Source organism: Sceloporus undulatus, chromosome 3 (genome assembly GCF_019175285.1).
Source record: "Sceloporus undulatus isolate JIND9_A2432 ecotype Alabama chromosome 3, SceUnd_v1.1, whole genome shotgun sequence".
NCBI lineage: Eukaryota > Metazoa > Chordata > Lepidosauria > Squamata > Phrynosomatidae > Sceloporus > Sceloporus undulatus.
The window spans coordinates 27,918,624-27,945,628 of record NC_056524.1 but is presented as its reverse complement, the minus strand read 5'-3'; the positions used below and the strand labels follow the sequence as shown (position 1 = coordinate 27,945,628).

The 27,005-nt window shown below is 39.3% G+C and overlaps 1 protein-coding gene across 2 annotated transcripts in view; it reads right to left on the bottom strand.

Moving 5' to 3' along the window:
* The window catches only part of IFT88 (intraflagellar transport 88), a 57,190-nt gene extending 30,699 nt beyond the window's left edge, over positions 1-26,491 (bottom strand). Inside the window, exons 1-17 of one of the 2 annotated variants that reach the window (XM_042458301.1) lie at positions 26,345-26,491; positions 25,827-25,887; positions 24,293-24,388; positions 23,663-23,725; positions 22,584-22,640; positions 20,844-20,897; positions 18,030-18,093; positions 17,875-17,944; positions 16,740-16,830; positions 14,756-14,860; positions 13,054-13,156; positions 11,283-11,397; positions 9,422-9,653; positions 8,118-8,188; positions 4,181-4,267; positions 3,338-3,437; positions 1,635-1,643 (exon numbers count right to left, since the gene is read on the bottom strand). In XM_042458301.1, coding sequence (XP_042314235.1) covers positions 1,635-1,643; positions 3,338-3,437; positions 4,181-4,267; positions 8,118-8,188; positions 9,422-9,653; positions 11,283-11,397; positions 13,054-13,156; positions 14,756-14,860; positions 16,740-16,830; positions 17,875-17,944; positions 18,030-18,093; positions 20,844-20,897; positions 22,584-22,640; positions 23,663-23,725; positions 24,293-24,382 — 1,311 coding nt within the window. In that variant the 5' untranslated portion in view covers positions 24,383-24,388; positions 25,827-25,887; positions 26,345-26,491. The remainder of the gene's footprint in view (positions 1-1,634; positions 1,644-3,337; positions 3,438-4,180; positions 4,268-8,117; positions 8,189-9,421; positions 9,654-11,282; positions 11,398-13,053; positions 13,157-14,755; positions 14,861-16,739; positions 16,831-17,874; positions 17,945-18,029; positions 18,094-20,843; positions 20,898-22,583; positions 22,641-23,662; positions 23,726-24,292; positions 24,389-25,826; positions 25,888-26,344) is intronic. The other variant, XM_042458302.1, reaches the window with a different exon arrangement.
* Between the last annotated feature and the right edge of the window lie 514 nt (positions 26,492-27,005).

Genomic DNA, 27,005 nt, shown 5'->3' with positions numbered 1-27,005 from the left:
AATCCTATAGGCAATGATGAAAACTATGACTCTAATCCATCCAAAGACCTGCTGGGCTTTTTCTGGTAAGGTAGTAGGAAAGAAGACGATTACAGTATTGTCTGTATCCATATAACTAGACCCTAAAGGTTTTCTCTTTAGACCATGTCAAATTGGTCTATGTTTTCATTCATGTTGTGGTATATCAGGTAATCTTCCTGCTTCCCAACTGACAACCTCTTGATCCACCAATTCTTGCCCCCATTTAAGTAAGGTTCCAATCAAGGAGTGGGAACTACAGACATCTCTGCTGTAGTAAAGAGAGGGATGCTCTAATATTGGTTCCCCCTACAATGTCAGAGCTCTATCTATGGGACGAAACAGATGGCAGAAAAAAAGTGAATTGAAGCTGCCTTTTCTGAAGCCTCATTGAAACCCCACCAACCACACTGCCCGCTCCCAAAGCAGCTGGAGTGCCCATGTTATGACCACTCCATATGGGTACTTTTTAAAACTTTTCCCCCACCATCCCTACGCACCTTTGCAGAAGCAAACCACTGGCAACTGTCATCCCATTGGATGGCAATCCCTGTGAACCTGCACACATTTGCATTTGCATGTGCAGCACTTTACCAAGACAGAGCATCAAAGCAAAGACGTGCTCATGCAGTCGTCTGCAAGGTACAATCATGCCCCCCTTCACCCTATGCCCCCTCTTTGACTGTCTGTTTTATGTATGTTGTACTCATCTCAATGGGGTATGTTGTATCCCACTTGGGTACAGCGGCTCCGTCCCTTTTGAATGCGCTCCTGAGACAGGGCATTTATATGCACAATTAGGGTTAGGGTTTGGAAAGAGTGCCCATTTAGAGCTGCCCTGGTATCAGTTCATTTATACATACATGCGAAGGTCTGCATGCGAAATGAAAAAATCCAGTTCCTTTTTAGTCCGGCTTTTCTCCCCATAGCGTGGCTTGGGTGCACTTTCTGGCTTGTTTCAAGGCGTGCACGGTCTAAATGCTCTGCTGGAAACCTGCATATTTTGAACATCTGTTTTGCCCCTAGGTCTACAAAACGGATTTATATCTCTTCCTATGGCCCCTGGGTGTAGTCCTGGGCATAGGTTGCACTCACAAGTGTTATTTAACCTAAATAAGGACTTGACAGACTGTTGCAGAGGTGCACACACAGTATTATGCTTACATTTACAGATTTATTTTCTTTTATTGATCAAGCTCAGGAGAAACTACTGAGTTTTTACAGCAGAGTTCATGGTGCTGATTGACTGGATCACTAGCCTACTCTTCTCCTTTCCTACTACATGAAACAATTTTTCACTGTTTTAAAAACTCAATAAACATTTTATATTAATGCTACAAATATACTGCTGGCTGTGTAAGTGTTTGTGCAACACTTTAACAACTTACAATGGAGGGTATATTCCTTGAAGAACAAGGAAAAAAACAAGACAAATTAATTATTTAAATTTCTGGACAACCAAACATGCCAAACAAAGAGAGTGAAAGCTGAATTTGAGTTTTAGAACAAAAGAGGAGGGACAGTCAGTTGGCAGTAATGTTTGCTCACTCTTTCAGTAAGTACCATCTTTGCAAGACTAGCACCATACAGTGAAGTTATGCAAAACTCATACATACCTCTTCATACTTACAGCACCAAACAGATTTGGAAGGAGAGGAAGAACAGGAAAGAAAGAATCAAAAGAAAATAAAAGTAATATATTTAAACAAAGAGAAAAAGTGACTTGAATATGCAAAAATAAAATACATGAATGGAAGAGAAACCCTGGGGACAGAAAAATTACATAAAACTATTACATTTACACTGATACTCCAAATAACTGCTGAGTCATATTTTGTCCACTGACTGACTAACCAATTTACAAGTCAAATATAAACTGCCTAATTATTTCACTGCCTGTCAAATACTTTGAGAATGTTCTTTAAAATGCCTTAGTTTAGTTCATTATACTATCATTTATTAGTAGGAGTGAGTGCAGTTTTCTCCCTAATTTGCAGAACCCAGGGACCAATCTAAAAGCCTAGGAAAGTTTTACACATGGGCTACCTATCATAACTGTAGCTATCATCAAACACAGATTATTCTTTAGGTAGGTAGGGTGTTGGACAAAGACAAGGGATGCTGAGGTTTTTTAAAACCCTCATTCATCCAGAAAGTTCAGTAGGGCTGCATCTGCACTGCAGAAAGAATGTAGTTTGACATCACTTTAACTGTCATGATTCCATACTGTGGCAACAAAGCTCACTGATGGAGAAAGCTAAGTATCTCACAAAACTACAAACCACATAGCACTGAGTCATGGAGTTAAAGCAGGGTCAAACTGCATTATTTCTGCAGTGCAAATGCAGCCTAGGTGATGCTGAGCTAGTAACATGCCTAGTGTAACCTGCTTCACAGGGTTGCTAGGAACCATATTATGCATATGTCTTACAAATTTTGAATGGCAAGAGTCTTTACTACACTATACACAAACATATGTTGTACAGCTTGTGCAAGTGATCTAACTATCTTTGCCCCAGACAGTGTATCTGTTTTAAGATATATATTCTGCCAATCAAATGATATTTCTGCCACCTGAAAAAATAAACCATTCCTCTCCAAAAACAAGCTTTTAGTAGTTCAGAGTATTTTGTAGATATCACAGTCACCAAGACCTGCTAGGAACTCCTTCATCACTGTGAAAAAGCAATACCTCCTCCACCAATATTTGGAACTTAAAGAGGTTTTTAAATTCAATTGTTGTCTTTTTGCTGTTGCTGTTATTATTATTATTATTATTATGCTTCATTTATATAGCGCTGTAGATTTACACAGCACTGTACATACAAACAATAAAATAGATAAAAGTAAACCCACCCATGGCGGGCAATCTAAGAAATAATAGCATAATACATATAAATAATACATAACAATACAGGAAAGGGTTCAATAACGTAAGGCAGGCAACTGTTCCACTCTAGAACACTGAATAAAACAACTTTATTCTTCTAGACTTTATTAGGGCTACTACATTATTATACCACACTCTACCCTCACATTATCTCTATTTACCATTATAAAAAGCCATTAGATTCAGATCTATCACTACTTTCTTGACCACAGGTTACTTTAAAAAAAGTTTAATGTCAAAAGAAAAAGGAAGAAGGAAACTTATTTCTTTCTTTATAATATTCCATTTTACAGTGTAATTCTAGTGCAGGATGCTTTTATTATGTTGAGGACTATTATAAAGGAAATTTATACTTGAAATTGTGTTATGACTGAATGTCCATTAAAATGCCCACCAATGTAGATAAGGTATTTTCTGAAAACACTATACCTGGTTAAAATCCTTTTGCCGCAAATATGTAATTGCTTTATTGATTTCCAGGTCATTGGCTAATTCGACGTACTGAGAAACTTTTACTGCTTCTACACACCTGTAAGAATTAAAAATTTTTAAAAAATGTTATAGTAAAACTTCGGATGTCAGGAAAACATCTGTTCAATTCTTGCTAAGCATCACCTAAAATCTCTTCTTATACAGTATACTGGCTTTAGGATCCAATATGCATTGTAGCCTTCTAGATACATGAAAAACCTCTATTTTTTCAGACATGCCTGTTTAAATAGTTTGCTTACTAAGCAATTAATGCACTATCATATACAATAGGCTGTTGATGAACTGAGTCTATCTATGTAACTGGCAAGTTGTACAGCCTCCTTTACAACAACCTTACACCGCAGCCCAACATTATTATCCCATTCCACACATAGACACAGACAGGCCACCAGGAAGTTTGCAGACTTTAACTTGAACTAAAGACTTCTTGGGCATATTCTTACCTATTACTGGATTACCTTTTGGGCGCACTGACAGCCAAGTATATAATTAATGAAATATGACTTGTCTCATTTTATTTCAGGCACTGCTTATCACTTTAGGGAAAGAAAACAGTTTGCCTGGATAGTGAAGTAATGTTATGAACTCTTGAGAATATTTCATTTATTTATTTCATCTATATCCTGCCTTTCTACCAGCACAGAGTTCAATCATATTCAAGGCAGGATGAATATGACACTTCAAAATATTGATCTGTAATTTATGAACCACTGTCTGCTATGGGACAATTCCAGAATAAGTGATCTGAAGATAGGAACTCAATTGAAAAATGCTACCTACCAATCATAGCCAACTGCAAATGATGTTTCAATTACTGGAGCAATTAATTTAGCAGCTGTCATGATGTATTTTTCTGCTGTAGCTTTCCTTAAAAACACAAGACATTCATTTTACAGGTGATACTAGCCAAATATTATTAGCAAGAATAACCAAGAATCTTGTGGCACGTGAAAAACTAATTGTGATGGAGTCACTGGAGAGAATTGGCTTCCTGGCAGCCTATCACTGTTCAGGCAGAGTGTGAGGAAAAACTTTAACGGAATTGGAACATATAAAAGCAGGAATCAAGGAAGGAGAGAGGTTCTTCAGTGAGAATTCTTGAGTAAGAGTTAGATAAGGAATGTGACTAGGCCTAAGAGCAGGTCGGGTAGGGTATCTGACTGGGCCTCAACAGATTGGCACTAAACACTGGCCTCGGGGCAGAGTGGGGGTGTGGCGACTGCATGCTGCATGCCCTGACTCTGTCCCCACACCATCTGCCTGACCAGACAGCGGGGAGCATCACACTGCGTCTTCGGTGCAGCATGTACACACACTGCACCAAAGAAGTGGCAAAAAGCCACTGCCACTATGGCTAGGGAGACTTTTCTGTGGCGTAAAAAGGAGTCACTTTTTATGGCTTCTTTTTGCGCCGCAGAAAGGCGAGATCAGGGGCACAGCATGTAGTTGCCATGGCCTTGATCCAGTGAGGAAAGGGGCGGCTGCAGGCCACTCCAAAGGGGTAGTCTGTTGAATCCCTCAGAGGTCTTCTGACAAGCCAGTAGGGAAGTTGTAGAGAGACAAACAAAGGATCTCAGTACGGTCAGATAAAGATTCTAACTAGGAGAGGAAGTATATTTAGATTAGTACAGAGGAAACTGTGATAGGCCTGCAACTATTATATTAAGTGTAACCACACTAAGTTTGAACTAAATTACCTAAGCTACTTTCTTACTAAATGTTATTTAATAAAGTTACTATTTATTTGTTATAACAGATGTCTGACTGAGTGAATTCTAGATATTATAAACAAACACACCACCTAAGATACAGTACTGAATTAATTTGGGGAAGACACTTGGGACCCTAGCCTTTATACTGTCAGAGAGAATGTTAAAAGGGTGAATACAGGGCCAGTGTCAATTACGAGGGCCTTTCTGAGAAGAAGAGGTAAATGTACAGTGGATCCTTGTTATACGCTGGGGTTTGGTTCCAAGATCCCCCGTGTATAACAAAATCCGTGTATGCTCAAGTCCCATTAAGAATAATGACATAGCAAAATGGTGTCCCTAATAAAAAATGGAACATCAAGGTAAATTTATACTTTTTTGGAACATTTTCAAACCGTGTATGCTTAAATCCGTGTATAAAATATCTGTGTATAAGAAGGGCCGACTGTATAAGGAAGGTCTTGTCACACTAATATTTATTATGATCTCAAAAAAACTTTTGTAGACTATAGTCTACTTCATCAGATGCATAAATTGTAGCCATATTTATATTCTCCTCAGAAAAGCCAAAGAGAGTAAACACCGAATATGTAATACTTGAAGATGTTATGGATGTCTGGTGGGAACGCTGAACAGGAGTACTCTACACTACAACATTTTGTTATAAACAACCTGTGTACTATTTCAAATCCTGGATTCCCAGAAAGACCCACATCTAGGACATCTGCTTTGATGAGACATATATAAAAATTTCAAATCAGAACACAGTACAGACAGATAGGATGGTGGCGGAAGACAAATATCTATTTGGCAAACAATGGACCCGAACAGACAGGCCAAAATAAGGCTGCTTTGGGTCACTTTGGAGATATGCTGTTTACATGATGCATGCATCCTAAGAGGCCAGAAGCCACGCTCCAGTCCTAGGGACTGTTATTATTATTATTTATTTATATAGTGCTGTAGATTTGCACAGCACTGTAAATAAAAACAATAAATATATAAGAGTAAACCTGCCTATGGCGTACAATCTAAGAAATAATAGGCTTGGGCCCAAGTTACTTGAGGGACCGCATTCCCCCATATAACCCGCCCCGCACACTCAGAACATCCGGGAAGAATCCGTTGGAAGTCCTTTCATCCAAATATGTCTCCATTTCCCAAAAGGCCTTTTCAGTGGCGGCCCCGCGGATGTGGAATAATCTTCCCGAGGAGCTCCGTTTGACAACCCCCCTAGAAACATTTAAAAAGAGACTGAAAACCCTTCTCTTTTGTTAAGCCTTCCTCCCTGAAGAATGAAGCTGTGTATTCTGTTGCCATCGATTCTCTGCTTTACCCTTTGAATGATTGTGTTGGAGTTTTTAGTGTTATATATTGTATATTTGTAATATGGATTTTTATGAGATGTGTTGTACTTGGTTTTATGTACTTGGTTTTATCGACTGTAAACCGCTTTGATCTTTGAAAAAGCAGTCTACAAATAAAATTTATTATTATTATTATTATTATTATTATTATTCATATAAAATACATAGCAATACAGGAAATGGTTTTATAAAACAGGCAACAAAAAAGAACATCAAATAGCAAATGATAATCACGCAATGCCTGGGAACACTTCTCTGAACAGGATGGTCTTCAACTCCATTTTGAAGCTGGTTAAAGAAGTGATGGCCCTTGCTCGCGAGGGAAGAAGGTTCCAGGAGTGAGGGGCAGCAAGTGAAAAGGGGCGAATCCGAGATGGGGCTGAGAAAATCCTGGGCTGGGACAGCTGGCCTTGACTACCAGAATGGAAGGCCCTAGTGGGAAGGTGAGGAGAACTGGACCACAGCTTTGGCACAGCTCCTGGCCTCTTAGGACACATGCATCATTTAAACAGTATACCTCCAAATGACCTAAAGCAGTTTTATTTTGGCCTGTCTGTACGGGCCCAATGTTACTGTGATTCAGAAAGAGGAGGTAAAACCCTTAATAAACCTAAATTGACTATTACCTGTCAGTCTGTACAATATAGCTGGATGCCCAGGAATATTTATCTTTGCCAGGGCACAACAAACAAAACACAACAAAAGTTGTAGTGAACATTTATTTAGCCCCCACCCAGGCACCAGAATAAAAAAAATTGCATTTATTTGATGATGAGATCTTTTCTGATCAGAAAATTCTTTATGTGCTGAAAGGATTAGGCATAGGTTAACAATGGCCTGAAATAGACAGGCCAAAAGGACTGCGGCAGGACTGTGCTGTCACTGTTCGCGCGAGGGCCATGGCAACCACACCCAACCAGTCCTGATCTGTCTCACTCCTACAATCCTAAACTGGGCCAGGGGAAGGAGCAGATTCTTCCAGTTCTTTGTGGTGTGGTTTCTGGCCGCAATTTGGGGTGTGTGTCATCTAAATACTAAGCCCTGAATGCAGCTAGAAATTGCATAACTTGGCCCATGTTTCAGGCCAATCTGGTTAGGATTGTTGAGAATCAGGAGATAAGAGTTCATGGTCATTTCTTGTATTTCCTGGCCCAACTGAGAATTCCAATTCTCTCCCTAGCTTAAATGAGGCCAACCTACCAACAAGCACAGTGCATCAATTCTGCATCTCTGCATCGTGATTTGCCAAAAAAATGGCACAGGACCTTTTTTTGTCCCTGTAGCTTGTCTTGAATAAAAAATAACTTCAATGGTAAAAATAATTTTTGAGGACATGTTTTCCCCCAGATTCCCCTCACTCAGCTTTTTTAGGGGGTGGGGGAATAAAACAGTTTATGGCAAGTGGATGAAACTTGGATACATAGTTTACAATTGTGGAAATGATAATGATATAGAATGCATACATTATAGATCTAATTTTTTGGTGGGGTGGTGACTCTGGGCTTTAAAATGTCCCATTTTGGTGCATGAAGGTAATCAGCACAGTAATTTGGATCAGTCTCTTGTTCAGCTGTTTAAATCTATCTACCGATCATGGAAGATCCTTTGAGATTATGCAAGAAGGGTGACACCCAGTTTTACCTTTCACGTTCCATTTGTCGTAAACTATCATTTTTAATCGCCTCTATTAATAGGTTTGTATGTGTATCATCCTATGTAAGCACAGAAACAATATTGTAGTTATAAAAAAAGGAATTCAAAATCTATATCATGATCATGATCATCATATCATCTCATTTCCCCCCAAAACTCAAAGCAGCTTACAATTTTAAAAAGTAGTACAATTAAAACATATAAAAGAGAGTATTTAAATAGGATTAAATTATTATAGTATTAAAACAGATCATTGGTTAAAACATAAAATATAGTCTTAAAATGTGTAAGAAACACAAAAGCACTTTAAAACACTTAAAAACAGTACATTATAAAACAGTACAACATCCCCAGCCCATTCTTTAAAGGTTTTCTGTTAAAATAAGAATATACAGGCATACAAATCACAGTATGCTACATATTCTATTTTCCTTTTTAAAAAAATCTTAGAGGATGTTACCATTAAATCACATTTTAAAAGAGGGACTACGAGAAAGAACTGTTGCCACCATGCCTTGTCTGTGGTTATGCTAGAGTTGTTCTTTGTGGGCAACAGTTGCATTGTCTGAGGCAAATGCGACTTGTATTTTCAATTTCAAATACTGTATTTTCTGGCGTATAAGACTACTTTTTAGCCCAGGAAAATTTTGTCAAAAGTCAGGGGTCGTCTTATACACCGGATGTTGTCTTATAGGGCTGAAACTTCTGAGCCGGACTGGAAAATCTGCGGTCACTGGTGGGGGGAGCTCAAAAATGGCAGCAGCCGCATACCCTCCGTATGTGGTGACCATATGAAAGTAGCAAGGGTGGTGCTGTACAAGTATGGTAGAAGAAAATCTTGGAGGCAGGGAGGGCTGGGCAGGCAGGAAGAGCTGACCAATCCAAGCAGGCTTTGTATACAACAGGTTTTCCTGCTAAGTACCTGCATGTCATATGCATTTGAATTAAAATTACCATATTGAAATCAAATCTGATGTTTTTTAAAATTTTTATTTGATGTGCACTGGAAGAGGGGTAGTCTTATACAGCGAGTATATCCCAAACTCTATATTTTAATTGGAAAAGTTGGGGGTCGTCTTATACACCCAGTCGTCTTTTTTAAACACTTTTTAAAAATGTGCCAGAAAGCTCCACTTCAAAACTTTATTTAAAAAATCTGGATTTCAACAAGAGTCCAGCTGCAGTGAGCCCACTGCAGAATCATAAAGGCTGCCTATGCATTGACATTATCATACCTATTTTCAAATTTTGTTACTTTCCGAGTTGTAGCTTTATCTACTGCTTATACTTACTCCTTGTGAAATATACTTGTCGTCATCATCAATTTCCAGTGGAACAGCAATTAATTTTTGAAAAGCTTTTTTCATTTGGTCTCTGTCTCCAGTAGCAAAATAGCAAAGGATCAAATTGAAGCCTGCTTTCAGGCTTGGTGAAGTGCTCATAATGTGCTCAAATGAGCTAATGGCATCAGTATACTGGCCAGTTTTAATAAATGCAATTCCAATGTTCTGCATTATTTTAATCCTAATTAAAGAAATCACTGTTAGAATCTAATATTTAAAATTGTTAGTCCTACTACATGTTAAAACACAACAAAAACCAAGAATGGGAAGAAATATGATGACATGGGACTGAAACTATCCTTTGCATTCCCAATCTGACCCTCTGGGGTTCTCCTCATGACACCATCTTTTCATAGTTTCCAAGCTTTTTCATTTCTCCTCTTCCCATTCTAGAAAGGCCTCTTCCAAGGCAAGGAGAACTTAAAGTTTAAACACACTGGCATTCATGGTTCTAACCTTGGCCCAAATAATATTGCCTCCAATAACTTCTTTGAAAAATGTTTTCCTTGCTTGATTTAAATAATGTGCACAATACAGCTAGAGGACCATCATGATGGAACAGTTTAGGTGTCGTACTAGGAAGATGGCAATGGCAAATCCCTCTGAAGAAATTTGCCAAGAAATCCCTATAACAGGGTCACCTTAGGGTTGCTGTAAGTTGGAAATGACTTGAAGGCACACTACAACAACAAATAATAAAGACCTGAAACACATGGGCCAAAAGAAGCAGCTTCTGGCCACTTCAGGAGAGTGGCTTTAAGATGACACATACCCTCAAAGTGTCTCAAAGCCACCGGAAAAAGGAGCAGATTTAACCTGCTCCTGGCAGTGGCCCATTTCAGACCATGATGGTGGCCCGCTTTGAGAGGGGGCCATGCGATCACCACTGTCGCAGGCTGATTACAGACCACTCATAACTGGAGCAGCCACAGGCAACTCCTTGCCACCCATGTGTTTTGGGCCCTCGCTGAAATACAATTTAAATAATTTAATGAATTGAAGAGCAACCAAATTGGGGACCAAACTACATATGAAGAGAACAGCCCTGTGGCTGGGGGCCAAACTGCAAATGAATAGAACAGCAAAATGTAACTTGGTAATTAATGTATATACTCAAATAGTGACTGGCTATGGGTTATTTATAATGGCTCTGCCCATTAGCCTGTAAATCAAAATGTAGCCCAGAAACTTCATTGTTTACATTAAAAAGGGCACAACTGAAAGTGGAACTAAACCTTTCCCCATCCTACCATAGCTATCAATGCTCTTTTGCCTGAAGACTATAATCCCCAGCCTGCCTCAGTTCTAGAATCAGACTTGGTCTAGAAGAAAAATACTTTCTTATGTTCTGTCACTTGAAGTAAGATGGAAGAAGAAGACTGTTCTCCCCTCCCCCCTTTTATACCCTTTTATATTAAAGTCAGACACATATCCCATCTCCTTGTGATATGTGAATTTATAAAGGGTAGAGGATGAGCAACATGCTTGCTATAAAAAGGCCTTAACCAATTTTTAAGGCTGCATCTGCACTGCAGAAATAATGTAGTTCTATAGCTCTTTAACTGCTATGGCTCAGTGCTATGGAATCCTGAGATTTGTAGTTTGTTGTGGCACCAGAGCTCTCAGATAGAGAAAGCAAAATATCTCACAGAACTACAAATTTCAAAATTCCACAGCACTGAGCCATGGCAGTTAAAATGGTGTCAAACTGTATTATTTCTGCTGTGCCGATGCAACAGTAATAGGGCCTCCTTGGTTAAGATGCTATGACAACAAAAACAATCTCAAATCTATCTTTGATGGGACTCACCTCATCTCCTTATGGATACTTGCAATTTGATCTAGAGCCATTCGGTAGAATTTGATGGCCTTTGAATAGTTTCTCTGTTTCAAATAGATGTTTGCCATGTTCACCTTCAGCGTGCCTACCAAATAATATACTGAATGAGATATAGCCCAGACCCCATGTATTCTACAGAATTTTATTTGAATTACATATAAAATATATGTACGTAATATGGATGTATACACAGAAGCATCTAGAGAAGGAAAAATGAAATAAGTGAAGTACAGACAACAAAAACTATTCATGATAGTTTCGATTTGTGGAGAAGAATGTGAAAATTTTGGCTGGAGTTTGAAAAAGAAGTCTTCTATGTACTGGAATTAAAAGACAGGCATGGGTAATCCATTGGCGAAATAATCCTGAGACTGCTTGAACAGGGAAATTGCTTTTGGTAGTGTCAGCATACTTTTGGTGGTACAGATCTTCATCATTTTCAGAAAGTCAGTATACTACTACATCTCAGAGTGGCATGCACTCTTCCTCTGTCCCCCTCTTTGAATCAAAACTAACATCTGATGCAGCAAAACACTGACTTAATCCAGTTTAACCTAAATTCAGTACCATAATCTGACTACTCCTAGAGCTGAGATGGTGGGCTCAGAGCAAATTAAACTTCAGAACAATAGCAATAGCAACAGCAATAGCAGCTTCATTTATATACTGCTTCATACTGCCTAAGCAGTCCCTAAGCAGTGTACAACTGTAAATTTATTGCCCCCAACAAGCTGGGTACTCATTTTAGCAACCTCAGAAGGATGCAAGCCTGAGTCAAGCCTGAGCCCTTGGCTGGTATTGAACTCACAACCTTATGGTTTGTGAGTGAGTGGCTACAGTACAGGCATTTAACCACTGAACCACCAGGGCTCTACAACCAGAGATTAGGCAACCAGAGATTAGGCAGAAAGAAGTGCTAATTTCTATCTAGAAGACTGCCTATTGGCAGGGGGCAGGATGAAGGTGAATCAGAGGCCTTTAAGATGTCTGAACTGAACATAAAGGTATAGTCAGAGAGCCCATTTGTGTTTGCAATAAATATCTGAGAAAGGAGAAAGACTGAGAATATATCAATCATTGGCGTGTTCAAGACACACGCAAAGTACGTACTAGGGTTAGGAAAGGGCGTCCTTTCTGGACGCCCTAACCCTAGTATGTACCTAGTATGTACAAAATGGCGGCGCCCATTCTACATGGGCGCCGCCATTAGGACGTCATGACCGTGCCGCCTCCAAATGGAGCGGTGCGGAAGTGACATGCTGGCGCCGCATGAGGGCACCTGGGGTGCCCTTTCCGAAACGGAGCTCCTTCCAGCTTTGCGTTGCTGGGCACAGCTTTTAGACGGCTGCGCCAGCGATGCAAAACAAAAAGGGGCCAAGCGGCCCCTTTCTTTTTGTCCCGGCCGCTGTTGGGTGTCCTTGGGGCATGAAGCCCCAAGGACACCCCTTTCCAGGCCGTGGGGAAGTAGCCTTTTGCCACTTCCCCGCGGCCTGGAAAGCGGCAGATCGGGGCCTCAGAGGCTGCTGCTGTGGCAGCTGAGGCCCCGAACCAGTGGGGAAAGGGGTGGGTGCAGGCTGCCCCAAAGGGGCGGTCTGTAAACCGCCATTATTACAGCAAATAAAAATTGTGCTATTGGAGAAGAGAAAATTAATTGCAGCTTAAAAACGGATAAAGAATTCCAGTGCCTTAAAATGTAGTCAACAACTGATAAGCATTTTTACATTTTATTAATGTTACCTACCTCCATTAACAAACATCTTGTTTTTCACTATAACCTGATAGGTATTTAATGCTTCTGCATACATTTCATTAGCAGCATATTGGCTAGCCAAATTGAAAAGTACCTAAAAGAAATGAGAACATTTCTATTATATGACTAACAAAATACCCCACTAAATCCCCCCACCAATTATGAGAGTTACAACAATCAGTAGAAAATGGGAGCTTCCATCTAGCTTCCAAACAACAACAACAACAACAATTAGCAGCAAAAGGGAATCTATGAACATTTGAAACAGCAGACAGCTATGGAAGTCTGACCTCTTAAGAGATACGGATGTTGACAGTCATATAAATATGAATGCCAGCATTCACAGCTGACTATCCAAAAACTTGAGGAAATTGATGTATTCAATTTCAGACATTCTGGAAGTGTCAGTCCAGGTTGACTATCCCCTTATCTGAAATGCTTGGGACCAGAATTGTTTTGGATTTTGTAAAATTTGGAATACTGTATTTTCCGGCGTATAAGACGACTAGGCGTAGAAGACAACCCCCAAGTCACGTGCAGGCAGTGCCCTGGCCTACTATAGGCTGAATTAAAGGGGTCTAGCACCCACTCATGCCGGCTTGAGGGGGCCTCTGTGGAGGCCTAGAAGGCAGGTGTAGCAAGTGGCAGTAGGGCCTCTCGCAGTCCGACCCAAAAGGGCACTAGACATCGCGGAAGAAGCTGCCGGAGTGGAGTATCCCAGGCACTGTTAGAAAAAACTCTTTGTTATGGGTGATATCTCGTGCTGCCGGTGGTTTGAACTGGTACCAACTGGAACAGATGCAGTCTTCTCTGGAACTCAGGAACAAGGTAACTTCAACACAGATTTTCACTCAAATGAGGGTTTATTGACTTTGTTGTTATTTACACTTTTACAGCAGACTACTATACATCTATTCTCTTTCAGAGTCCATGCTAGAAGCTCGAATGTGACATCAGTCTTTGTTCTCTCACAAGATCATCTTTCCCACCAAGTGGACACACCTCTTTCCCATGAAGTCACCATGCTACACAAGAGCATAACAATAATACATTTGTTTATATTATGTCTCAGCACATGTCCTTGAAGACTTGTTCTTCCAGGCCTAGGCTTTCTGACCTTCAACAGGAACCATTTTAAACCTTAGTTAACCATTGACACATCTGAACATTTTCAATACAAATTAGAAATATATTTTAACAGGCACTGTCTCAGCTACCCATGAAAGAAGTTTTTGATTTTGGATCATTTGGGATTTTCAGAGAAGGGATACTCAAACTGTACTTATATGTATCAGGATTTTTCAGAATATGGACATGTACTCTGATGTAATTATGCAAACTGGATTTCTTAATTTTTTTTAAACTGAACTGCAAGAAGGCACAGATCTCTTCTGGAGGGCCTACCCACCTAAACTTTTATAAGTGATCTTAAATACTCCACTTCTGATCTGATTGTATGAATGTTAGTTGATGATCTGTTATTTTAGTGAATGAATAGTAATGTTATTGTTTTAACAATTCTATTTTATATGGAATTGTTTTATTGCTGTAATCCCGCCTTGATCCATAGGAAGAGCCGGCATCATCGTCATCATCATCATCATCATCATCATCATCATCATCATCATCATCATCCCAAGCCTTGAGAAGAAATGAAATAAAAACTGAACTAGAGAAATATATAACCACTTACAGTGTAAGAAAGATCTAGATTCATGGTAGCAAGAGATATTGTCTGTTCACGTTGCCTTACAAGTCCTCTTTCTTTTCTTCCAGCATCTTTTGCTTTCTCAAGAGCCTCAAAGAAGACAAATTATAGTTTAATGTTGCTATCTGTCCCTCTTAAGAAAATACTGCATGAAATAAATTATTTTCACATATATAAGCTTATTTCTATAGCACAGATAAAGAAAATCTGTAGAGGAACAGTAGTAGTCCAAAATGCAGCAGTCAGACTGCTGTCAAGTACACTGGCTTCTAATTTGCCCCCAAACTCAATTCAAGTTGTTTATGTTACCTGTTGATGTGTGCCTCCAAGTCATTTTTGATTTATGGCGACCATAAGACAAGCCCTATCATAGCAAATTTCTTGGCAAATTTCTTCAGAGGGGGGTTGCCATTGTCAAACTCTGCAGCTGAGAGTGCGTAACTTGCCCAAGATCACCCAGTGGGTTTCCATGGCTGAGCTGGGAATTGAACAGTGGTCTCCAGAGTCACAGTCCAATGCTCAAGCCACTACACCAAGCTGACCTACAAAGCTGTAAATTATTTGGATCCAAGATATCTGAAAGACTGCCTCCCCCCATATAAGCCTGCTAGAAATTTGAGATCTTCAGAGGAGGTCCTCTTGTGTGTCCCAACACCTCGTGAAATTAGGTTGGTGGATACATGTAATAGGGCTTTCACTTTAGTAAGTGGCTCAACTGTGGAACCCCCAACACAAGAATGTTAACCAGCCCCCATCTCTTTTAAGCTTCCAGCAGACAGCCAAAACAGTGGGGTTCTTCATGGCATTCAATGTCTGAAGTAGCCATTTTAACTGTTTCAGAACTGGATTCTAGGATTTTTTTAGACTGCTTTTAGAAAAAGCATTTTAAGGTGTTTTTGAAACATTTTAATCTTGGTATTGTTTTAATTGGTTGTTATTTGTTCATCACTCCAGGAGCCCTTGTGGATTGGGAGGCAATACAGAAATACTTTAAATACTCCTTTGAAGATTTTTTAATAGAGGCTAGACAGCCATCTGTCGAGTGCTTTGACTGTGTATTCCCACATGGCAGGGGGCTGGACTGGATGGGCACTATGGTCTCTTCTAACTCTATGATTCTATGAAATAAGGAAATAAACAAACAGGAGCTCAAATATGCGGTACAGTTCTCATTTTAGTTTCCAACAGAATTCAGTGGTGTTCCTTCAGAGAAAGTATAATTAGAAATATGATTAAAGTGCACCAATACAAAATAACTGAAAAATCAAAAGCAAGATCACAAACAAACAAAATATGAACTTGGAATCTAATAAATACATGTCACGTTTCACTCATGGAAGAGGCCATTCCTTCTTCCTCTTTCCAATTACAGCCCTTAACATGTCCTCAAAAGCCCTTCATCAGGACTGGATAACCCTAATTTAGGCTTCACAAGTCACAGGAAACACCAAGGAGCCGTATAAGACAATAAAGCCCTGCTTCCAGTCACTGGACATCTAACAAAACAATCTCCTTGATTTCTGAATTTTAAACAGTAATTAATAGTACAACTTTGCAAGTGTATGAGTTGAAAAATTTCTGTTTTCAAAGGAACACACAGGATACATAGCAAGCTGAATTCTCAACCTCAAATGTAATTTCCCTCATCTTTTTTAAAGATTCACACAATACTGCAGCTTACACATCACTCTTATGCATAAAATCAGTATTTAGCAGACTGGACCAACACTGTCTTCAGCATTTCCAAATCTTCTTTGCCTCAGTATGTTAACTCAACAAACAAATACACCAATTAATGTGGGAAGTACTTCTGCATGTGATGAATGCTTATGGGTCAAGTGCTTTATTTGGGGTACTTGTGTCATCTTCTTCGGCTTTCAGTAGACAAAGTGAGCTGAATATCTAAAAATTATAAAATCAGCAGTTCTGTTGTATATCATGAAGCCAAAGTGTTGAGTCTGTGACTTACCAACTTTAAATCTCCACAACTATGAGCAATACAGCTTTCTTCAACCAACTCATTTACTTTTTTCTCCAACTGTTTAATCTTTCCTTCTGGACTAAAGTTCAGAAACACAACAGATTTATCATTTAGATGAACAAAGACAAAACAACAACAAAAAGTCCCTTTTGTTATTTGCTTTGAATTCCTTTTTAGCTGTGCTTAAATGGAGAATTATAGCCAACCTGTCTAGTATCAGTAAGAACTCAGTATCTATAAATCTAAGGCCTGTTACAGACAGCCAAAATAAAGCTGCTTCGAGTCACAGTGGAGGTATGGTGTTTCAATGATGCATGTGTCCTGAGAGTCCAGAAGTCGCACTAAAGTCATGCTCCAGCCCTAAGGACTGGAGCGTGGCTTTGGTGTGGCTTCTGGACTCTTAGGACGCATGCATCATTGAATCACCATACCTCCACTGTGACTCGAAGCAGCTTTATTTTGGCTGTCTGTAACAGGCCTAAGTTTTTCAAAACTTCAGAACTTATGGTACAGCATTAATGTTTAATAGACAAAAAAATAATAAACATCAAATATGATAAATGTATTTACCACTTCAAAAGCGTGGCCTCTCATGTGAACCAGTGAAATAGGTGTAGAGAGAAATAACTGTTGGATGTTTGCTTAAGAAATACACTATTGTGATCTGATTTATGACTAAATGTATTTTTTTCATTTTCTCTCTCCTTTTTGCAGGTAGATATGAAATTAAATGCAGGTATAATTGATGCCTTATAAAATTCCCAAATCATTTAAACTAATGAATGAATCATGTTTATCCAAATCCTAGGATAGTTCTTTAAGCTGGCATCTCGTATCAGCAAAGTGTTTTTCCATTGTAATCAGGCTAAAATAATTGTTCTTTGTACTAAAATTGTGACAAAACAGAATTTGATTATAAAAGACTCTTTACTAGGTTTCTAATTTTTCTTATGCTTCTTCAGTATAGGCTAAATATATCAATTAGCATGAAACCAAACAGGTTCACTGATAAAAGATAGACAACACAAATGGTAGAACTTTGACGAAATATTACTGATTAAAAAAAAAAAGAATCTGAAAACACTAGCTGCAAAATACATTAGAAGAAAACATTTTTACATACCTATCTTCATTTTTTGTTTCTAGAGGAGGAGCTGGTCCCCTAGCTTGGCCAAGAGGATCAAATGCAGCACCTACAGGTTAATAAACTACATTAAGAACTGTGTTCTTTCCGATCATAGCCAAGGAGTTTTTTTTTATTTTTATGGTAAAATATACCTCTTGAAGTTGCTTTTGTGTAACCTGCTGCCTGAACTGCTGTCATAGGTCGAGCAACTCCATCCTAAAGAAATGAATTGAAGATTTTTTTCCCTGATAGTCACAAACAAACAAGAATCTGAACAGAGCACAGTGCTAATGGTAACAGAGCCATAGATTAAATTTTATTATTCCGGACAATGATTCTGTTGTGGATGCTATATAATACATTTGTTGTAACTTTTATTTAGACTGTAAACATATACACATTTGGAAGCATTTTAATTTTTATTTTATTTTATTTTATATACCACCTTTCTCCCAGATTGAGACTCAAGGCAGCTCACAAAAGGAATCAATTAAAACCCAACAATGCAATTTTAACCACAATTAAAATAATCTCATTTAAAACAGTATAACATTATTTTAAAAGGATGCAATAAACAAACAAAAGATTGCATGTACAGCGCTGTGTAAATTTACAGCGCTTCATAAATAAAGGTTAATAATAATAATAATAATAAAACAAACAAACACATCCCAATAAGAAGCCCCCTGACAGTGATTATATATTAAAAGCCCATTTAAACAAAAAGATCTTTCCCTGCCAGCGAAAGTAAAATAGAGAGGGGGCCAGGCTAGCCTTCTGCAGAAGTAAGTTCCAGAGATTGGGACTTTAGAAAGTCCTCACCAAGGAAGCCTGTGATGGTAGCAGGACCAAGAGAAAGCTTGCTCTTGTAGATCCTAGGACTCTTGCAAGTTTGTATGAGGAGATATAGGTGTGAAACAGACTGGCCAAATGAAGTGGCTTCCAGCCGCTTTGGAGGCGTACCAATTACATGATGCACCCCTCCAAAATAGCCAGAAGCCATAGTGAAGCCGCACTCTGGTCCTTAAGACTGAAACAAAAAGGAGCCAGGATAATCCAACTCCTGGCAGTGCCAATTGGCCCCTGTGCCCACGGCCTGCCTTGGGAGTGGGTCATGTGGACGGTGGGGTTCTGACCCGCTTCCAGGCAGAGCAGACTTGCGCTGCCCTTTCATGCCCATCTGTTTCAGGCCATAGTCTTTCAGATACTCTGGAAGGTCATGACCAGAAGTAAGGTCTGTTGAAATGAATGGATTTATTTCTGAGTAAATAACAGCCATAGGATTACTCTATAATACACTTAACGATAATCTTGCAATATTCCCTGTAGCAAACATCCTAGTATTTACCATATTCGAAATTGATAAAAGATTTTGTAAAATAAAACACACTTAAAATATGTAAGAATTGTCTAAATGCAATTGGAGATATCTGCTGATACAATTGCTTTTGTGTATGCCTAATAAAGGTTGAATGGAATGGAATTGCTTTTGTTAGTGGAATTAGGAAGGGAGGAATCTCCTCTCCCCACCAGTTTCCCATGCACCTGAAAAACCTGCTCTGAAAGTCTGAGAAATCCTTCCCAGCTAGTTTTTCAGTGGGATGCAGGGAGCAGTGAAGGTGACAGGGAAGAAGATGTTGGACCTAAGGCAAATAGCATATATACTCAATTATAAGTCGACCTCATGTATAAGTCGAGGTCAGGTTTTGAGGCAAAAATTATGAATTTTGTCATGACCCGTGGATAGGTCAAGGGTAAAACTTGGAGGCTCCATCAATGTGTGTATGTGTGTGTGCGGCAAGAGGGACTCTCACTGAGGCCTTTCTTCATCGTTTCACCTTTCGTTTCAGCCAGACACACCTAGTAATATCAATCAGTCACACAGGACTCTTTCTGCTTGGCTCTTTCTTGCTAAACTCTCCTCCCCACAGCATGAGGAAATCTGAAACAGCTGCTATCATGTTTCTATAGTGACCCATAAATAAGCCGACCTGGGATTTTGGGGTCAATTTTGGGGCATAATTTTTTAGATTTATAGGCCTGTTACAGACAGCCAAAATAAAGCTGCTTCGAGTCACAGTGGAAGTATGGTATTTGAATGATGCATGCGTCCTAAGAGTCCAGAAGTCGCACCAAAGCCACACTCCAGCCCTAAGGACTGGAGCGTGGCTTTGGTGTGGCTTCTGGACTCTTAGGACGCATGCATCATTGAAACACCATACCTCCACTGTGACTCGAAGCAGCTTTATTTTGGCTGTCTGTAACAGGCCACTGATGAGTATATACAGTAAGTTCTTTCCAGAATGACTAAGAAAAGGTGGCAATGCTGCCAACAGAATCAGATGACAGACAGTTATATTGAGCCAATCAACTTTAGTTAGGATATCAGATGAGCTAAATCGGAACCAGCTTCTTATGTTAGAAAGACACCCTTGTTACCTACAAAAATCTTTATATTAATACCAGATGTGCTACAACAGAATCTAATTATCTTTTTTTTAAATTAATGTATTTTCAGTATATGGATGTCATGAGAAGAAAAAGGAAATAAGAAACGTGCCCTATGAAGTTCTAATAGTAAATCCCATATGAGAACAGATCACAGATAAAAGGAACTTTCCCTCAGTAATTATACAATTAGGTCCTTAAAATGCAATCCTCCACCTCAAGTAGGCCTCGCTGACTTGGATGTGGCTTCAAGAAAACATATGTAGACTATAAAGGTTTCCTCTTTCGTGGTTCCACATGTTATATGTATGTATATGTATTTTTGGTACACAGGCTGAATTCACAACTGTGCTTTGACAATAAAATTACTATTAAATGTTAAGGCTGAAAGCTTAACAATGTATCCTCATGTTCCAGTTGTGTTTTATTTCTCTATTTTAAGATGGACTCTATGCCACTGTGACCTACTGCCATGGTACTGGCTTTCTGTGAACTATACATAATTGTAGGAAAATTACCTGTACAGTTGCTGTCATTGGTCTGCCAGTGGATGAAGAGAGCATTGTCTTTGACTATTACAATGTAAGAAAATATTTAAAGTCAATAATCACTCTATGTTCTGTTGCTAAGGCAAAACAGAGCTGAAGCCTGGGAAACACTCTTCTAATACCATCAAGCAGACACTATGCTAATACTAACTGCAGACTCCTATAATGTTGCAACATCCCCAGAAGTAAAGATAAGAACTCTCATTTCAGACATGATATTTCCTAACTTGGTTGATGAAGTAATTATTCTAATTTCCTTCTGCTATAAAAATTAAAATTAGTGTCAATGAGGAGAATGGCAATTTCTTTTATCTAAGGCAGGTTACCACTGGTAAAATAAACATCACCAGCCATAAAAAAAAAACTGTCCAAGAAGGACAGCTGTTTGATCAAGACCCTTTCTCCCTTTGAGCCCTCTTGGATGCAACTGAATCAAATTGCATCCTTTTTACCTCAGCTTGTTAGGAGGAAAGAACTCCGTCACCCACTTACTCTGAATGCATGTGTACAAACGAAGATACTTGTATTAAAGGCAGAGTGGCAAAAATATATAAGTGGATGCTACACGAGACTTTCAGTTGTGGGCTGATTCATAAAGTGGGGTGGGAGATGGATTTAAACATTCAAATAACAGACTCAGAGTGGCTTAAAATCTGAAACACTACCCCATATAAATCTAATTCTATATCCCTGAAAGAAACCACTCTTAAAGTTGTGCATAGATGGTACCTCACACCACTACAACTCGCATGCATTACTAAGAACCCCACCTTGTGCTGTTGGAGAGGGTGTAGTAACAGAGGTACCTTACTGCACATGTGATACGATTGTTCAAGTGTATTTGCATTTTGGCATTCAATAGTTAACTTAGGCCCGTTCCGCATGGGCGTAAAGTGCGTCCTGGGGACGTAATAGGGTTAGGGAAAGTGCGTGCCTTATGCACGCACCTAACTCTAGTACGTCCCCAGGATGTACAAAATGGCGGTGCCCTATACACATGGGCGCCACCATGACTACGTCACAACCGCGGAGCTCCGTTTCGGAGCTCCTTCCACAATTTGCGTCACTGGCGCAGCCTCTACACAACTGCGCAGCAACGCAAATGAGAAAGGGGCCGAGTGGCCCCTTTCTCCATGTCCCCGCCACCGTCGGGTGCCCTTGGGGCATAAAGCCCCAAGGACAGCCCTTTCCAGGCCGCAGGGAAGCGGCCTTTTGCCACTTCCCTGCGGCCTGGAAAGCAGCGGATTGGGGCCTCAGAGGCTGCCGCTGTGGCAGCTGAGGCCCCAATCAGGCGGGGAAAGGGCCAGTTACAGGCCGCCCCAAACAGGCGGTCTGTAACGCGCCTTAGTTTCAGAAATCACTGATCAAAGAATTGTCCCTTCTCCAGGCCTTTTATTGCTTTCAGTGTTTATCAATGAGAACAAGACATTACACAATAAAGATATTATTGCATTCTTGTTGGCATTGGCCAGGACTGAAATTGCCAGGGCTTGGAAAACTGGAAAGGTCAGTATGACTGATTGGGGGTCTCGATTTTAGAATTTTTGGTTTATGGAAAAGCTCACTGATCAATCTAGAAGGTTGCGGGATGAGAAGGATCAGATACTATTCTTCAAAATTAAACACCATTATTTTGGCTAACTAGATAAAATGCTAAACCAAAGAACGGAGAGGTGCTTAAATGTAAATTAAAAATAAATAAAAACCTACCCCATATCCGGTAGCTAAAGTTCGTGAACTGGATGTACCTGGAACTTTGGCTGTAAGCTTGCAATACAAGAGTCGAGAATTAATCTAGAATTATTCACAAAATCTATTAGCTCACAAAAACTGTTTTATTTTAATATAATTGTTACAGAAAATTATGAGAAGCTATACTGTACACTGATTGGTACAAAATTCTCATTATCGCTGTCAAAATACAGCCCTGTTTTAACTATATCACCTCAGTGCAAATTATTGACAGAATAAGCTGTGGTGAGTCTAGATCAGAATTCAGACAAGACTGCCTCCTTCTGATCAAAAAGAACACTGTGCATTTGGTAAGAGATTACTGAACACAGTTTAGAAAGGTTACTTTTTTGCTCTACAACTCCCAAAACCTTTAGTCAGCTAGGCCCTGGCTTCTGTTAACTCTGGTACTGAACAAGCAGGCTGGAAGAACTATTTGCATTACAAAAACATAGACTGGGTGCCAGCAGTAAATGCAAGATCAACTGTAATTCATCAACAGACCATGAAATTTGCATGCATGAGGCCACAGATTTGACCCTCCAAATCTCACATTCAAGGACCTCATGTAGTAGATCTGGAAAAAATATTTCCCTCTTGAAGAGTATCTTGAAAACTGATACCAGTCAATATTAATATGTTGAGCTCTACTGGCAATCTTTCTTGAATTCCCCTCATTTGCTAACTAGTACATACATTCAGTAACTTATCCAGCTATACTACAGTTGCTGCTTCTATGGACGCCTTCTAAACAAGACATACTAGACACAGCTGAACATCACATATCTGGAGTCGTATTACACAAATCAACTAATTGGAAGCACAAATTTAATAGACTACAGGGCACAACATACGACTCCTGTTGGATGCAAAGAAAGACAGACCTGCTGTCTTAAGCCTGCAACCAGGAAGCAACTTCCACTGAATTCAGTGAGACTTGACTTCTGAATAAATAGGGCTCAATTGTTTTCAACAGACGTACAGCTCATAGGATGGTTTGCAAATATTTAACTTTATGGTCCCCCCCCCCAATTTTCTAGTGTTTAGCATTTACTTACTGGAGGTCTTCTACCATGACTAGTTTTCACAGCCTGTTGAAAAGCTGGATCATTTTCTAAATCCTAAGAGAACATATCACAAATGACAATGGAGTAATTCCTTTCATAATGCACTCTTCCCTATGTACTTGTTAAACAATATTTAGCATTATTCATTGCTTTTTAAATATTATATTTGCACTGTCATTATTTGCAACATTTGTGCATTTATATTAGTACAGTGGGCCCTTGATATTTGCTGTGATTTGGTTTCAGGACCCACCCACCATTGCTGTGGATACCAAAATCTGTGGATGCGCAAGCCCCATTAAATATAATGGTATAGTAAAATGGTGTCCCATTTATAAAATGGGAAAATCAAGGTTTGCTTTATGGATTTATATTCTTAAAAATATTTTCAAGCCATTGATGGTTGAATCTGTGGCTAGAGAATCTATGGATACAAAAGGCGAACTGTCTATTATTCCTCAGGTTCTAACCATTTATAACAATAATGCAAACTGTCTTGCACATTTATAGTTGCATTTATGTGCAAAGTAATAGAAGGTCAGGATACCTGTAAAGCCTACTTCTTTATCACAACAAAATATAAGTTATCATAGTACAAACTGGAAATCAGTATATATTTACCTCTGTATCAAATGTAGGGTTATAGTCATTGTAACCAGAATAAAGATCATCTTCATCTGCTTCAGGTGCCAGGTGGACATTTTTCATCATGTTAGCCTACGAAACACTGAATGTTAAAATGCTGACCTTTGACTTCTACAATCAGTAAATCTTTATTTAAAATGGAAATGTAACAATCAGTCATCTTCAATTATAAACATGTAATTGCTTCTGATTAACTGTCTGACTCCCAAGCACATCAGTTTTACTTTGACAAACTGGTTACGCTAGAAAACGTAAACTTTCCATGAACAGCCATAAGTACAAGTGCCTCAGGTCAAGTTGTCTGATTGCTGCTCCCCTTCTCAGTAAACCTGTGATCAGCACTATCAATTGTCTAAGGGCAGGCTCCTGTTTTTTGTGTCCACAGCCACAACAAGCAAAGTGTTAAGCACCTGTTTAATGGGAAAAGACAGTGACTTCTGTTATGTCCAGATTTTGCTAGTTATCAGATATCACATGGTAGCATAGTGTAGTGGTTTGAGTGTTGGGGTACAACTCTGGAGATCAGGGTTTGATTCCCAGCTTGACCATGAAACACAGTCTCTCAGCCTCAGGGGAAGGCAATGACAAACCTCCTCGGAATAAATCTTGCCAAGAAAACCCCATGATAGGTTCCCCTTAGGGTTGCCATAAGTCGAAAACAACTTGAAGGCACACAACAACAAAGAGTAAAGTAGAATATTATGCAAGTCCTCACATCAAAAAACAAACAAATTTGTTTTTAAACAGATACCTGGACTAACTTCTAAAAAATGGTGTCTATGACAATTTTAAAAACACAAAGACATAGGATTTTATCACACTGGGGCTAATTTTGGCATTAATGAGAGATTAAAGCACATTTGAAGCATCCTGCAGATAAAGCGAAAATAGCAAGTAATTGCACAAATGATTATTGTACACAATTGTGCAAATAAAGTGATACTGGGAATGCAATGTTGCTGAAATCCTAAAAGTAAAAAGATGTGTGTTAATGTTTCTTTGTGAACACTTTAATGGTGGGTTTTGTGTGACATTGTGTGAAACTGTTCCGCATAATTACGCAATCCCCCCCCCCCCGGCATATTCACAGGATAAACTCCTGATCTCCTTCATGTGTTAAACTCCATAGCTGTGTTAGTCTGGGAAAACAGTATGCAGAGTGATCTTGTAGCAACTTTGAGACTAACTAAAAAAAAGAAGCTGGTAGCCTGAGCTTTCAGGTCCAAAACGCACTGCAGAAATAACCCAGTTTGAGACTGCTCTAACTGCCCTGGCTCAGTGCTAGGGAATCCTGGGAATTGTGGTTTATTGTGGCACCAGAGCTCTCAAACAGGGAAGGCTGGATGTCTCACAAAACTACAGTTCCTCAAATTCCCTAGCATTCAGCCAAGGCAGTTAAAGCGGTCGGAAACTGGGTTATTTCTGCAGTGCGTTTTGGACCCATAAGTCTGAAACAACGTTAATTCACACAACAACAACAACAACAACAACAGACAGGTTTATTGCTTACCTCAGTGAAGGACTAGTTCATATCAGGCAGGAGTTGCAGCAAGAGGCCAATTGGTCAGTTTCTGTATTTTAAAAAAAGGAGGAGAAAAAGCATATGATAATTGAGCTTTAAAGAACTTATATTTATAAATGAACTTACATTTCCAAATGTATAGTTTTTCACAGAGAGAGAGAGAGAGAAACAACAACAAACATACTTAACTATCTGCAAATAAAATGAAATACTGGGAGCTTTCCAGGCATCCTACTCTTTCCAAACTCTCAGTGCCTTCAAAAATCAGGGTGACCAGATGTCCTCACCTCAAAGGAGGACAAGGCACACCCCCCCAAAATGTAGGACATTCAAGATAAAATGTAGTAGGGCATGACCAAACAAAAGCTAAAAACACTCCTATAGATAACATTTCTTGCTCCTTAGATATGCTCTAAATGGAAGGCATCTTGGAATTCCTCCTGGACAAAAGAAGAGGCTGAAATGGAGGACAGGTCCTGGAAAAGGAGGACCAAAAGCCCTCTCACCTTCTTAATGTGGCTCCTTCCTTGTCTTTCTTCCCCCCCACCCAAATGGGCTCCAAAAGGGCCCTGTACTCTTAAACCCACAATGCACCTCTTCGGGTTGCTAAGAGACAAGAATGCCTAGGAAGCAGGGAAAACAGTAGGAAGGAAAATCTGAGCATGCGCAGTGTTGCCTAGTAAATCTGAGCATGCGCAGTGTTGCCTAGTGAAGGCACTGGCCTTTCCTGGTTAATGGCGATTAAGGCACTCCGCTCTTCATAGCGCTGCTATTTAACTGCTCCGACTGCCTCCTGTTGCACACTGGGACTTGAAGTTTAAGGGAGGGGCGTTTAGAATTCTCAGCCAGAGGGCTCTTAGGCCTCACTGAACTACAAGTCCCGAAATGCAACGGGAGGCAGCCAGAGCAGTCAAAGTGGAATAGCAGCACTCTCTCCTTTTCCAGGACATAGCCTCCATTTTAATTTTTTAATTTTATAATTAATTTTTTTTATTTCAAGGATTTATTTTACATCTTTCTCCCAAAATGGGATTTATACATTTTATATATTTATATATTTAATTGGTATATTAATTAAACGTTTTAAGATAAATAAATAAAAAAAATTGTCCTGGGATTTATTAAGTTAAATAAATTATTAATTATAATTAATAGTAATCATATTAA